The sequence below is a fragment of the Carcharodon carcharias genome, chromosome 3, assembly GCF_017639515.1.
Source record: "Carcharodon carcharias isolate sCarCar2 chromosome 3, sCarCar2.pri, whole genome shotgun sequence".
NCBI lineage: Eukaryota > Metazoa > Chordata > Chondrichthyes > Lamniformes > Lamnidae > Carcharodon > Carcharodon carcharias.
In genome coordinates, this window is record NC_054469.1 from 112,337,775 (window position 1) to 112,353,372 (window position 15,598).

At 44.0% G+C, this 15,598-nt stretch overlaps 1 protein-coding gene across 7 annotated transcripts in view; it reads left to right on the top strand.

Moving 5' to 3' along the window:
- The window catches only part of ppp1r9a (protein phosphatase 1, regulatory subunit 9A), a 354,624-nt gene that overhangs the window by 266,022 nt on the left and 73,004 nt on the right, over positions 1–15,598 (top strand). For all 7 annotated transcript variants that reach the window (XM_041184446.1, XM_041184448.1, XM_041184451.1 and 4 more), the window contains 3 exons: positions 7,207–7,436; positions 7,531–7,627; positions 11,538–11,730. In XM_041184446.1, coding sequence (XP_041040380.1) covers positions 7,207–7,436; positions 7,531–7,627; positions 11,538–11,730 — 520 coding nt within the window. The remainder of the gene's footprint in view (positions 1–7,206; positions 7,437–7,530; positions 7,628–11,537; positions 11,731–15,598) is intronic.

Below are 15,598 nucleotides of genomic sequence, written 5' to 3' on the forward strand. Positions count from 1 at the left end.
GGCAATAATGTGGCTGAGAGGGACAGAACTTTGTCACCTTGAGGTGACAAAGTGCTCCCACTTACTGGTGAGCTTAGCAGAAGTACACTCAGGCAAAAACAGAGTTGTGCACACGAGCTCTGATTATGGGCTCATAACATGAAAATCCTGCCTGATTGATAGAGAGCACATGGAATTGCACGATTTATGACCCTTCTCAATGTGTAAACACATCTCTCCTTGTACACTGCACCTTCACCATTCAAGAATGCTTCAATCTCACACAGCCAAGAATAAACATGAGGCATCACTGATCTGAGAATGATCTGAAAAAGGGGCACACACTGTGATGATATGGAAGCACACTATATTGATTAGAGGCCCATGATAGTGACATCGGCGATAAGTAAGGGGAGGGACCATGGTATCACACCTGATTCATAGCTTATCATAAAAAGGAGGCATACACAAGAGATGTGAAATGGGTACAATTCTATTTACATTTGTGAACACTATATACATGTTGTGAATATCCATGCCACCGTTGTGCTCCTAAATTTTTTTTAACTTTCATAACATTACCGCCATGTCTAGGCGCATCTCCGACATCCATTGCAGAGGTGGAGGCAGCCTGCTGAATGCTATGCCATGTTGTCTGTGATGACATTGGCGTGTGTCCTCTGGGGAGACAAGACCTGGAAGGCCCCAGCCTGCTTTGGCTTCTGCTTGTGGAGCTGGGGGGTGATGGGGTCACAGGAAGAGACGTTTGGGATCGGCTGGATACTCCTGGTGTCACCTGGGTAGATGGTCCCGGGGTATCCAACTGCTGATGCTCCTCCCTGTAGGTGCCAAAGAGCCGCTAGCTGACTCCTTGAGAGAAGAGGAGCTGGAGTGAGATTGAGGTGCCCTGCCACACTCTCGCATGGTCACTAATGGTTGCCACTAAAGGCTAAAGCAATGGAGTGCAGCTCCTGGAGCATTGAAGGACTGATGTCCTGGACCAAGCCATCCTGCCAGCATTGACCTCATTGGCATGCCGGCGCAATCACCTCAGACTGAATGCAGACGGATTCCTCCATTGCTCATTGCAATCTGAGGAATGCAGCTGACACCCCTTCCTGGTATTCCCGTGATTGTCGCTGCAGCTCCACCAAATGATTTAGGACCGAGTCTGGAGGCTCGTCATCTGACTCAGACTCAGCAGAATCCAGTCCTCCAAATGCCGGTGACCTTGAATGTTCCTGCCTCTGCCTGCTGTGGACCAGATTGTGTGCTGTGCTCACCAGATTGAGAGACCCTGACCCTGCTCCAGAACCTGGCTACCAAGATGCCTCTCTCTGCACTGGTAGAGGATGTGGCTGAGTGCAGTGAGTGATCTTCTGCTGTGCTGTCCTCAGGATCCTCATATGAGGTGTCATCAGGGCTCAAGCTAAGGGTCTGGTCAAGGCCTTCAGGCACTTGGCTATGGTTCCTATGAAAGAAAGTAGACATAATTAGTGCATGGCAGGCGACTCAAAACAGGACAATGCACTCATAGAATAATTCTCAGAGATGAGATGGTGCAGGATCCTTACACAGGTGTTTGCCACGACCTCTCTGGCCATCTCAGTGGTTTAGTTTGCGAACTGAGACACCACCTTGAGTTCCAGCACTCCACGCCTAGCCTGGAACCTCTCCCTGCGATTCTGTACGATCTTGTCCTGCATAAAGACAGATGGAGAGAGTGTGAGCAATACGCATGCCCGAGCAGATGATAAGGATGCATTTGCGGGTAGTGAGGGGAGCCATGAGGACGCGATCTCCGGAGGAAATGAGGCCAGATGGAGATGAGGGTGTGTGTGAGAGAGTGAGTGGTGATGTCCTTCCAGCTGGCAGTGTGTAAGATGCCAGTGAATGTGTGATGGGCTTGAGTGTGAGAGTTGAGAGTGATGAGTTGGTTGACATACCCTGGCAGCACAGATAAGCTGGTTCATCCTCTTTCTGTACTGGGTACCTGACCTCCTCTGTGCAATGTTGGTACTGATCACTGCTGCACCACCTCCCAAGCTGGATTGGTTAGCTTGCTGGACTTCCTGTGGCCAGAGTGGGGGTAGAGGACATTACGGCGGGCCTCAACTGTGTCCAAAAAGCGTTCCAGTGAGGCATCACTGAATTTGAGGGCTGCTATTTTCTTGGCTTTCAGGGCCATGTCTTCAGTGGTGCAGTCCTGGGCTGCAGACATTGAAAATGCTGTGTGCGGCTGCACTTCAAATATGGCGAGTGAGGAAGCGGTTAGCTGATGGCAGGGTAGGTTTATCAGGGGCTACCCACCAGCGAACTGGCATGTTTCCCATGTGTGCATATTTAATAAGGTGCAAAGTAGACGATATGGTGTGAAAACCCACCATTATGGGTTTTCAAATCCTCCATTACACTTAGTACACTAAGGGGAATATCCTGCCCTCTAATCTACTACTGCCATCCTTGGCCCTTTCTGTTATTTCCTCTATTCCACTGTTTAAGTTTCCGTAGCCCTAATAGTGGGCACATTTTAGCCCTAGTTTCAAGTTAACTACTAATTTCAACTGCCTTGCCCATTCCCCAACCATATCTGCTCTTTGCCATCCTCTGTGGAGGGGCTCTTTTCTTGAATTTTGGCTTCAAATTCCTGGGTTCTTTGGACATTAAGTCTATACTTCCGCACTGCACTACACAGGATTATACCACAGGACTCAGCTGCTCTTTCTTTGATCTGTTTATGTTGCCTGTATGTTAAAGCAACTATGATCAGCTTCAGTCGTCTCTCTACCCCTGATGTGATGGGGAGTCTACGGGACTCGGTGCCATGCTGAGACTGTAATTGGACTGGTTCTTCTGATTTGTCAGCATCAGCTACATTCTGGTTTCTGATCTGTCTTGGACCAAGGCACATCTCTCTACCACTTCTGGATCATATACTGGGCTCCAACTTTTCTGTCACCTTTTTGCCCTGCAACTGATTTTGCACACCTGCCGGATCTTAATTCCAATGGGAATTCTTCCATCTGTGCGTCCTCTCACACCCTACCCTTCAGATAAATTCTAAACTTCACTCAACTGCCACACCTACCTCCGAACTCTGATAACAGTTTGTTGATTCTCCACGCTGACTCCACCTGCCATTGCCTACTTTAAGTCACGATGGGGCTTTGGACTTCAACACTGACTCTCTCCTATTGTTTCCTTTCTATTCTCTGTTGACTAGAATATTTGCTTTCTAGTTAATGCTATGCGACAAGGCAACTTGAGTTTTCCTCCTATCCACTTGTGTGCACACTTTTTTTGCCGCTCCAGACCCAAGCCAATTATTTCCATTTCCACTTTACTATTTTCCATCCTCCTTTTATTTCTTTTCTTTCCTCCCCTCCTAGACACTTCTCTCCTGGCATTGTGTCCCTTTTCATTTCTCCCCTTTCGGGTACTGCGCCTTCCCAAATTCCTACCCAGATCTTCACTCCTTGACCTTCCTAATCTCTTGCCACAGTACCAGGCTTAATGCCCTCGTAGATAAATCTGCAATTCCCCTTTGTCATCCTCTGAAGGGCCTATTGAGGCATTGATCACAGCCGCCTTAAGAGCAGCAATCCAGTTGCCCCATCTTACTCTGACCAGTTGGGGGTTGATATTGCCAATCTTTTCTCTGTCCAGCCCACTTTCCCCTCCACTAGTAGATCAGCTCACGCTGCTCCTTTCCGCAATTCCCTCCAGATTCTGTTCACTCACTTGCTATCCATGAGCTTTTTGTGGATGGTTGCATCGTCATCACGGCCTTGACAGAAACCTAGAGGAGGTTGTGATGACACCTTCCCCCTAACTGAAGCACCCCAACCTGGTTATACCTTTCACCACTTGCCTCTCCCAAACTAGGTGGTGTGGCTCTTATAACCAAATCAAAACTTGCCTTGACCTACTCCTCTGGACACCTCACCTTGTTCTAACCCTCTCATCTTTCATTTCAAATCAGGGTTCTCTACTTTTTCATTGTTTTCCTTCCTCAGCCTCTGCACCAAGTGACTTCTCATCCTGGTTGATTTCATCCTCCATCTCAATTCATCATGTTCTCTCTTCTCTAAGCTCACTGCCCTCATATCCTCTATTAATCTGTCCCTCCATATTCACAGCCACTCCCTTGATCTTGCTATCTTATTGGCCTCGCTACATCCATAATATTAAACACCAATAAGACCATCTCCGATAACTTCCTTGTACTGCTCTCCACCCACATCACAATTCCCCCTCCAAATCCTACTTCCTCCTCCAAATCCTACTTCCTTCTGCATCCACCTCTGGGAAAAGATGTCCTCTAATTCACTTCCAGCTGCACTCTCAAAATCTCAACTGTCTTACCTTTGGCCCTCCATTCACCATCACATTTCTGCAGCTACTAATCTGCTCAGCCACACACTCATCTCCATCTTCAATGCACTTGTTCCCATTAAACTCATTGCCTTCTCTTGCCCTGACCATTTCCCCAGGTACAACCCCCTCCTTCACTCCCTTAAATTCAAGGATGTAAATTTGGTAAGATATGGCAGATGACTGATTTGGCCATTCAGCACCAGATTTGGCTAGATCATATAAAACACTACCAGGTCCTGCACTCATCTGCAAAAATGGTCACTATGCCAGGATTATCCTGGGATGCAGAGATGACCCCCAGCTTCTTGTCTCTGCTGTAAGCTGGTTTCGTAAACCCTCTTCCCTGTCTCCGCCACTCTCACTTCCAACAAGTGCGAGGAGCTCATGGATTACTTGGTCATTGAGATTGAGACCAGTGCTCAGCTGTCTCTGCCACTCCCTTCCTCCCACCAGCACTGCCCCCACCCAACATCCTTAGATCCTTTGCTAACTGGGCAAAACTTCCTCTAAGCACCTCCCCCACTCCCTGCCCCCAATCCCAGGCCTGAAAATGACTTTCTACATTTCTCCTATCCCCTACAAGCCCAATCCGAGGTTATCTTCTCCATGAGAGCTACCTCCTTATCTCTCAACTCTATTCCCAATAAACTACTAGTCACCCAACTTTTCTGGCTGGCTACAAAAGCAAAATACTCCAGATTCTGGAGATCTGAAATAAACAACAGAAAATGCTGTAAATATTCAGCAGGTCAGGCAGCATCTTTTTTTTCATATTTGTTCATGGCGTGTGACCATTTGCCAATCCCTAATTGCCTTTGAGAAGGAGAAGGTGAATCACTTCCTTGAATTGCTGCAGTCCATGTGGTGTAGGTGCTGTTAGAGGGGGTTCCAGGATTTTGATCCAGCGACAGTGAAGGAATGGCAATATAGTTACAAGTTAGGATGATGTGCGACTTGGTGGTGTTCCCATGTGCCTGCTGCCCTTGTCCTTCAAAGTGGTAGAGTTCCCAGGTTTGGAAGGTGCTGTCGAAGGAGTTTTGGCAAGTTGTTAAGTACATCTTATAGATGGTACTGGCTGCATCTGTAGGGAGAGAAATAGAGTTAACATTTTATATCGATGACCTTTCATCAGAACTGAGAAAGGTTAGAAATACGATAGGTTTTAAGCAAGTAAAAAGGAGAGTAGGGAAAAAAACAAAAGAGAAGGTCTGTAGTAGGTGGGAATATATGAGGGATTAAATGAGAAAAAGAGTTGGTGGTGCAAGGCCCAAGTGAGTGGCAATGAAACAACTGAAATAAAAGATGTGTCCAGAGAGATGTGAATTGCGGAATGATGAACAGCTGCTGTCCAAAAGCAAAAATGAGAAAAACAAGTAAAATCAAAACTTCCAAGGAAAAAGGAAACAAAATAGGAGCAGAAGTTGTGATCTTAAATTGTTGTACTCAATCTTGTGCAGAAGGCTCTAAAGTGCCTAATCGAAAATTTTAGTGCTGTTCCTCAAACTTATGTTGAGCTTCATCAGAACACTGCAGGATGCCAAGTGCAAAGAGGTCAGCAAGAAAGCAAGATGGAGAATTAAAATGTTGGCAAACTGGAAGCTCAGAGGCATCCTGCAAAAGCAGTCGCCCAATTATGTTTGGACTCCCCAAAGTGGAGTAGACCAGCCCTATTGTGAGCAGCAGATACACTATAAATGTATTAAATTGAAAGAAGTACACAAAAATCACTGTTTCGTCTGGAAGGAGTGTTTGGGGCCTTGGACAATGAGGAGAGAGGAAGTGAAAAGGCAGATGTTGCATCTCCTGCACTTGCATAGGCAGAAGAGGGGTTGTTGGGGTGATTGGGGAGGGGCTGTTTGAAAAATGGACCAGGGTATCATGGAGCGAACAGTCTGTTTGGAATCTTGAAAGGGGAATGGAGGAGAGGGGAAGATGTGTTTGTAGGACTGGAACAAGGAATGTTCCACATATGCCACAAAGAGCCCATAGTCCCACCTATTATTTGGAGGAAGTGAGTGGAGTTAAGGGAGTTGTTGTTCAATGTGAAAATAAGTTCAGCCAGGTGGAGGAGGGCAGTCGGGGATATGGAGGCTGATTGGGCTTCCTTTCATGGAAGAAACAGATATCCCTCAGAGGTGAAGGATAGAGGTGTAGAGAGACTGGATGTCCATGGTGAATAGGATTCATTAGAACCAGGAAACTGTTGAAGTGAGAGAGGGCATTGGAAGTGTCACGGATGTAGATGGGAAGAGACTGAATGAGGAGAGAAAGAGTCGAGTTAGAAATAAATCAGTTTAATGAGACAAGAACAGGCTGAAACAATAGGGCAACCCTGTTTGTGGATCTTAGGAAGGAGGTAGAAGTGGGCTGTCTGGTGTTGAGGGACTATGATGTTGGAGGCCATGAAGGGAAGGTCTCCAGAGGAGATGAGGTCAGCTACAGACCTGGAGATGGTGGCTTGATGTTCAGTGGTGGGGGAGGTAGGAGGAACTGACTGAGAGTTGTTGTTGACCTCTGCAAGGTAGAGGTTAGTTCGCTAGATGACAGTAACATCCATGCCACTCTGAAATGCAACATGTTATTTTTTGATTCTCTCTCCAGTATTGCAGCAATAAATGCAAATCACCCCCAACTAAAATACTCACAACTGAGGGAGTGCACCATTGACCTGCTTCTCGGCCTCTGCCTATGCTGTGTGCAAGGAAACACTCTGCACTTATGTTAATCCCATCCAATTATAACATATAGAAAAATATATATTTTCTTATAAATTTCAGATAAAAAATAAAGTTTGTGAATGAGTTTGATAATTCTGCTCTTTTGTTAAAATTATTTGCTTGTACTTTTCAGCTCCAGTTTGCAGAGAATGAGAAAGTTCAGTGGGAACTAGAAAAAACACAACTCCAGCAGAGTCTTGAAGAGAACAAAGAAAGGATGTTGAAATTGGAGAGCTACTGGATTGAGGCACAGACCCTTTGTCATACTGTCAATGAACATTTGAAAGAAACCCAGAGCCAATACCAGGCTTTAGAGAAGAAATACAACAAAGCCAAGAAACTCATTAAAGATTACCAGCAGAAGTGAGAAATTAAATTTAAAATGCTGTGTTAGGAATAGAAAACTGAAGAGTAGTTTATTGAACCTGAAAACTTTCTGGAAACTTGTATTTTTCAGGGAAATAGAATTTGTTAAGCATCAAGATGCTGAGAAAAAGAAATTTGAAGAAGTTGAAAAAGTACATGCGGCAGAAGTTCAGAAACTTCAGAGTAGGGTAAGAGATGCCACAGAATTAACTTCTTAGTCTACAATTTTTTTTAAATTCTAGAAATAATTCAAATAAATCAAAAATTTGCTTAAATTTTGATGCATATGCCTTGCATTTTTAATCATAAACCTTACAGCACCTCTATTCACTAAAACTGTCCTGTATTATGGACTCTATATCCCCAAAGTTCCTTTCCTATCTGCCTCAGGAAAATTAGCTCCAAGGGTCAAAAGAGAAGAAAAAAAGCCTGAGACCTTTAGCCCTGGCGACCTACTATATTTATTGTTCCTTGGCATTTCTGGGGCTTCCGTAAGAGAAGCAACATGCCTCTGCGAACATCAATTGCAGAAATTATAAATACATGGAAATGAAGGAGGGGGAAGCTAATGGTGCCTCCTGTTTCATTTTTCTTTAGGAAGATCAGATGGGCACCCATTTGGAATGACTCTCCAAAAAAGCTCTTGTACCAGGGCCCCCTCTGATTGGAGGGTCTTAATGGGGCAAGCAGCAAGGCCAAAGGGTAAGTGGAATTTTTCCTCCACAGGAACACATTGGATTCTCTAGACTAGAGATCCTCTGTTCTTGCACAGCACTCAGAAGATCCCACAGTTGGCAGCCATTGCCACTGTTACCACTCTAAGGACTGCAGCAGCAGCTGGCTTTCTATCCTTGCTTCTGGGTGCAAGTCCCTGGCAGAATGGGGCTATGCTGGAGGACATACTAACGATATGAACACAAAAATCAAGTCAGGTTCAGGTCAAGCATTTTAGGCGTACCTGGCACAAGAGTGAGAATGACAGGAAGGCTTGACAACAGCTAAGACAATTTTTTTTCTCATGTCCCAGCTTATACTTTTCTTTCTTGGTTGAAAATTGCCACCCTCTAGTCCATTGGCCCAATTCCCATTTTCAAAGGTTTTTGGAAAATATTGGTTAGTATCCCAACCTCCTTCGATATTTTGAAATTCATAACATTTCAGTATGGGGAGTTTTCCATTTTTTATCCTATTAATTTCTTACTATATTGCCATTTTGACTGCTCATCTCCAATCATTGCCCTTTTACATCTGTCAGATAGTGCTACAGTCCTATGTTCACCTTCTTTCATAAGAACTGAGGCAAAATACTTATTAAGCATCTCTGCCATTCTCTCACTCAAGTACATGATAATCACCTTCATCTGTAAGCAATCTCACCCTTGCTTTAATTATCCCTTTCCATCTTATATTTGCATACTTATTATTTTCCTTTACATTGATTGGAAGCACTCTTTCATACTTCCGCTTTGCCTTCCTAATTATTTTCCTTTACTCTCTCAACCATTTATATCTTTGTTTTTTTTTCTATTTTATCCCCTGTATGGATCATGTGCCTTTGTAAATCTTATTTTTTGCAGTAGTATTTCTATTTATTCACGAAATTTGTGCTTTTAATGTGCCACTGTATTCATAGTGGGATCATAACTGTACCTTATCTATCTCATACTTAAATATTTGTTTCCCACTGCTCTTTAACCTATAATTTTTTGCCAACCAGTTATATCTGTACCAGGTTCCTTTCATAACATTGAAATTAGCTGATTATTAGTCCAGTATTTGTATCTGGGGTTCGTCTCCTCCTTTATCTGTTTCAAATGTGAACATAATTAAGGTTTGACTTGTATTTTCCAAGTGCTCTCCTATCTTCAGATCACTTAACTTGTCCTGCATCTAATTTTGGACGTGCTAAATATTTTATTTTAATTGAATATGATGAATATGATTTTGATTTATTTAGACTATGAAATATAATCTTACTCGTTAAAAAGAAGCTATATGTGTGTTTTCAATTCTTTGACATCAAAGAGGCTGTTAAGACTGCGCTTAAAAAGTGTTAAAATAGCATGATAGCATCATACAAACCCTGATGTTTCCAACCTTTTAACAAAGGTTAATAAAATTTTAAGTAGATGTAATAAGAATTGAGTATGGTTTAGAACATTAAAATTTCCTCTTAGAGAGTTCCATACATGTTTGTATTTTTACCTTAATTCCAGTTGGGCATAAGTGCCCGGTACAAAAGCAGCTCTCTAGAGCAGAGAAGGTTCAGGGGAGATTTGATAGAGGTATTCAAAATCATGAAGGGTTTTGATAGACTAAATGGGAAGAAACTGTTTCCAGTGGCAGGAAGGTTGTTGGCCAGAGGACACAGATTTGGGATGATTGGAAAAGGAACCAGAACGGGAGACAGGGGAGCTTTTCTTTGTATGAAGAGTTGTGGTCTGAAGTCAGTGGAAGAAGATTTGGTAGTAACTTTCAGTGGGGGGGCTGTTGGATGGATGCTTGAAAAGGGATAAATATGGCATGGGAGTTAGACTAATTGGATTGAAAACAGGTTTTCCCCATTGATGTTTGCTAATAATTGTACATGCTGTCAGTACCATTCGCAACTCCTTAGATAATGAAACTGCCTGCACTCATTCAGAGCAAGACCTAGATAACATTCAGGCTCGGACGAATAAGTGGCAAGTAACATTTGCATCAGACAGGTGCCAGGCAATAACCATCTCCAGCATGAGAGAATCTAACCATCTCCCTTGGACATTCAGTGGGATTACCATTGCTGAATTCCCCCTCCTGGGGGATGTTCACCATTGGCCAGAATCAAACTGAACCAGCCACCTGAATACTATGACTAGAAGAGCAGACCAGAGGCTGGATATTCTGCAGCGTGTGACTCACCTCCTCACCCTCTACATTTTCACCATCTACAAGGCACAAATTGGGAGCATGATAGAAAACTCTCCACTTGCCTGGATGAATGCAGCTCTAACAACACTCGAGCAGCTCGGCAGCATCCAAGACCAAAACAGCCTGCTTGATTAGCACCCCATCCACCACCTTAAACATTCACTCCTTCCACCACTAGCACACCATGGCTGCAGCATGTACCATCTGTGATATGTACTGCAGCAACTGGCCAAGGCTGCTTCAGCAGCGTCTCCAAAACCCAGGACTTCTACCACCTGGAAGAACAAAGGCAGCAGGAACATGAAAATGCCACCACCTGCAACTTTCTCTCCATGTCACGCACCATCCTGACTTGGAATTATATCATCGTCCCTTCATTGTCACTGAGTCCAAATCCTGGAATGCGTTACCAAACAGCACTGTGTAAGTACCTTCACAACATGGACTGCAGCAGTTTAATAAAGTGGCTCACCACCACCTTCTTGAAGGCAATTAGAGATGGGCAATAAATGCTGACCTTGCCAGCGAAGTCTACATTTCATGAACTAATTTTTTAAAACCACCTCCGTCCCTCTGTTTCCACTGCATACGATTGGAAGCTGCCTGCAATATACCCATGATCCCCCACCCTGTGTAATATCAACTGCAATCATTCCATTGGTCTTGGTACCACATGCTTTCCTGCATATAAGCCAACCAGGGCTGCCAGAAAGAAAATAGTATACAAAAGTTTAAATTGGGTCCTGCAGTTAAATTGGGAAACCCATACTGACATTATATCTCCACCCCTCCACAAATGCATCACCACCACTCACTCCCTATAAATATCGAGACCTATGATTCTGTAGGTCGGGGAATGATATTTTCTGAAACATAAATTATTCCACACCTACTTTCAGACCTATTAAGTTACCCTCTAAAAGAATTAGCCTTCTTAATAATTTTAAGCCAGAAATTGGCAAAACTTCTGACAGTGGTAAGTGGATTTGCAGTTAAGGGAAGAATAGTTTGTAGACTATGATTGCTTGTTTTGAGGAGAATTAATAAACAATGTAATGTCTTGCAAAGGGATGTTAATGTTATCATAAGCTCCTCACTTCCTTGTTTAATAGGTTAAACCAATTAACCCAATTTGTTTATGGTAATTCTATCTATTTTAGCCTTGATTTTTAAAAAATCTCTTCCTAGATTGCAGAACTGAAAGTCGAACTTCAAAAATTAACAAGGACCAATGGGACTCAAGTGAACAACAACAACAACATCTTTGGAGAGGAGCAGGAAAGGAAAACATTGTTCATGGATACAATGAGAGACCCTCCACCTAAAGCTATTGATAGGTTGACAAGAATGCAGGAGTACAACCTTGATGGTTCAACTGAAGGTGGGGAGATCTGACATAAGTAAAGCATACTTATGCTTTTTAATCCTTCCTAGTTTGATTTGGGGAAACTGTTCAGAATATCCTTTATTGTTGGATGATCCGTCATTGGACATAAAAGAGAATTTTCAATAAAAATGTACCTTTTGAAAACTGCTGCCTTTACAGCATGCAGATTTCTTTTGCATACCATGAAATAGTTGTGCAACAAGCAGAGTTTAGGGAGCTAGGAAGGAAATTAGCAAACAGGACCTTAAAGGTGGCAATCTCCTGACTACTCTCTGTACCACATACATGTGAGTATAGAAATAGGAGGATGGAGCAGATGAATGTGTGGGCTGGTATGGGAGGGAGGGCTTTAGGTTCCTGGGTCATTGGGACCAGTTTTGGGGGAGTTGGGACCTGTACAGGCGCAACAGGTTGCCCTCGAGGGGCGATTTGCAAGTGCTATTGGGGAAAGTTTAAACTAACTTGCAGGGGTGTGGGAACCAGGAAGTATTATGAGATAGCAGTAGCGTTGGAAATAGTAAGGTATTATGTGGGGCCAGAGTAAGAGGGAATGTAACAAGGTCTAAATTAGGGTTACTGTGCATGTATGTGAATGTATGGAGTGTGGAAGATGAGGTTGATAGCTGCAGCTTTGGATAGCCACAATGGCGGCAATAATGGAGACCTGGCTCAACAAAGGGCAGGATTGGGTACTAAATATTCCTGGATACCACGTGTTCAGGAAAGAAAGGTGGAGGGGTGACAGTATCCATTAAGGAGAACATTACAGTGCTGGAGCGAGAGGGTGTCCCAGAAGGACAAGGACAGAATTTATTTGTTTAGAGTTAAGAAACAGGAGAGGTACCATTACATTGCTGGGTGTATTCTGTAGGCCACCAACTAGTGGGAAGGATGTAGAGCAACAAATTTGCAAGGAAATTACAGAGAGGTGGCAGAATTATAGTGTGATTATAATGGGAGACTTTAATTAGCCTAATAAAGACTGGGATATTTATAGTGTAAAGGGCAGAGTGGGGGGTAGGAGTTTCTAGAGTGTGTTCAGGAGAATTTTCTAGATCAGTATGGGCTGGATTTTATGCTGAGGGTGGGTTCCCCGCACACCAGCGTTAATGTTGGGGATGAGCTCACCTCCATTTAGCTAGCTCAGCCCTCTTTAATTTTTCAGACAATGGCCCTTTAATTAGTTTGAGGCAGGATTTGTCTCTGCCTCCAGGAAGTCCAACCTTATAGAGCTGCTGGCTAATTGGAGGCCAGCAGAGCCAATCCGTAATGGTGGCCACTGCTGGTACTGCAGTTAGGGCAGTAGATGAAGCTCAGCAATGGACTTGGACATTGAGCTGAGTCTGAAATTTCCCCAGGGCCAGGCTGACAGGTCCCAGTGAGGAGGAGTGAGGGGCATGTTGGACAGGGCAGTGGGGAGGATGGACGTGGGGAAGCAAAACTGTGGGAGGGGGTGTGTCCAGTTGACCCAGAGGGCCCTGGGAAAGGGGAAACCACCTCCCCACTCTGCCAAACCCCCGACCTTCACTGAGAAGCAGCCTGCAGGGTTAAACCTGCTGAGCTAGGCATTGGGCACAGGCCTCTCCTGCTACCTGTTGTCAGCGAGGTGGCAGGATGAAGCCCTTAGTTGGGCATTAATTTGGGCCACAGGCAGGCTGCCCATCCACTACCATTCCTGCTGTCCATAAAATTGTGCCACGGGTGGGTGGACTGGCGACAGGTTTGTACCAATGCACGGCACCCTAATTTATGGGTCCAACTGCTCAGCAGCATCACCAGGAGCAGTAGCCACAGGTAGACTAAAAAACATTTTGTAAAATTGAGCAGCCAAATAGTGGAGGCAAAAACCCGCAGGGATATCACTGAGGCCACGGGGGGGCTGCCTTTGCTGCCTGCAGCCCACACAAAGTGATCACGTAAAAAATCCTTCCCGAGCTGCTGCTGGGAGGCTGCCTCCACTTAGCTGATGGCCTCTCACAGGGTGGAGGGGTTGATCCTGCTGACAGTCTCGTAAAATGACCCTTAATACGGCCTTTGGACATTTAAATGTCCAATCAGCAGCCTGCCCAATTCTGATCTCGCCATTGGTAAAATGCACCAGCAGCAGAATATGGTGGGGGAGCCGATCCATGACTGGACGTAATCCAGAGGCACAGGCTAATGTTCTGGAGATGCGGGTTCAAATCCCATCCTGGCAGCTGATGGAATTTAAATTCAATTAATTAATAAAAATCTGTAATTGGAAAGATAGACTCAGTAATGATTACCATGAAGCTAGCATTGATTGTCATAAAAACCCATCTGGTTCACTGGTGCCCTTTAGAAAAGGAAATCTGTTGTCCTTACCTGTTCTGCCCTTCACTTGACTCCGGATCCATAGCAATGTGGTTGACTCTTATTCCCCTTGACAGCAGTTAAGGGACAGGCAACAAATGCTGGCCTTGCTAGTGATGCTCACATCCCATGAAATAATAAAAAAAGGTAAAACAAAGAATAAAAAGTAGCACATTCTCCCTCTTCAGAGTTCCCACTTGCACCAAGGTGTTATATAAGCACAAGTCTTTTTTTTCATTATGTTTAACATGTAAAACTTGAGAGTACAGGAAACCCTATACATTCTGTTGAGTTGAAATTTTGTGAGAATTGCAATGCAATTATGTGCATGAGTGATAAGATGTGGGTTTGTGCTGCATTTTCATATGTGTTCTGATTCTTGTCCTGTGTCATCACCCAAGACACAGTGTAAAGCCCAAGTGTTTCTGCAGAAAATCTAAGGATATTCACAGTGTGTGTGAGACCTTGGGTGATGGGGGCATTAGCAATATTGACATGACCTAGGAGTAATATATATATATTTTAAATAAACTAAAGGTTTACTGTTTTTGAATAATATTTAGAAATTGTACTTCATTCCTTAAGGAACTTTTTTTTGTGTTAAATCTTGTCTTTCATCTGTCTACATTTTGACAACGAACAATCTTTTTCCACCGATTTATATTGTCTGTTACCCTCATTGCCTTTACCATAGAGAGGCCAGTCCATGTTTCTGATGTTATCCAGCCATGCCATCTTGAGTCTTCCTTGTGCACATTTTCCAGGTGCTTTGCCTTGCATTACTTCTTTTTCCAAACACTCCTCTCCAGTTCGCATCATGTGCCCAAAATAAGTGAGCTTACTTGATACCACTGCCTCAAACAAGTTTTTCTTAAAACCAGCTTTCTAGAGCACCCTCTCACACTAATATCCTTCTGATACTCCTATAATTTCAAACACTTGTATTTGAGCTTCCTCACTCTTCTTGATGGTCTAACTTTCGCAGCAACACGTTGTCACCGGCTATACAAGGGCTTTCAGAAGACAAATTTATGTTATAATTGAGGTGCTGTGGCTACTCCAGACTCTTAAATGAGTTCACAACGCCATAAGTCTCCCCCAAATTTCTTTGGTAGTCTCTGCATCTTCCGTGATGAGTGACTGAGATAGGGGAAGGTATCAACCTGTTCAAGCTGAACTCTGTTAATCAAAATCTTGTAGTCTTTCCACCCATTCCCATCACCTTTGTCATGTTGACATTGATCAGGAGACTTTGGACAGAATCGTCCCAGATTTGCACTAATTGTGGAAGCAGGTGTTTTACCCGCCGGCCGCAATGGGAGGTTTTCATGCATCCCAGACTCGCCACATTATTTAGAAAACATGCCACTTCCATGGCGGGTTGACTCTGATTCGCCTGCCATGCCGTCATCTCACAGCTTCATCATGCCAGGCATCACATTTAAAATGCAGCTGTACTCAGTGCTTCCAGCCCAGAACTGCAGCAACGAAGATACGACCACAAAAGGCAAGAAGACTGCAGCCCTTG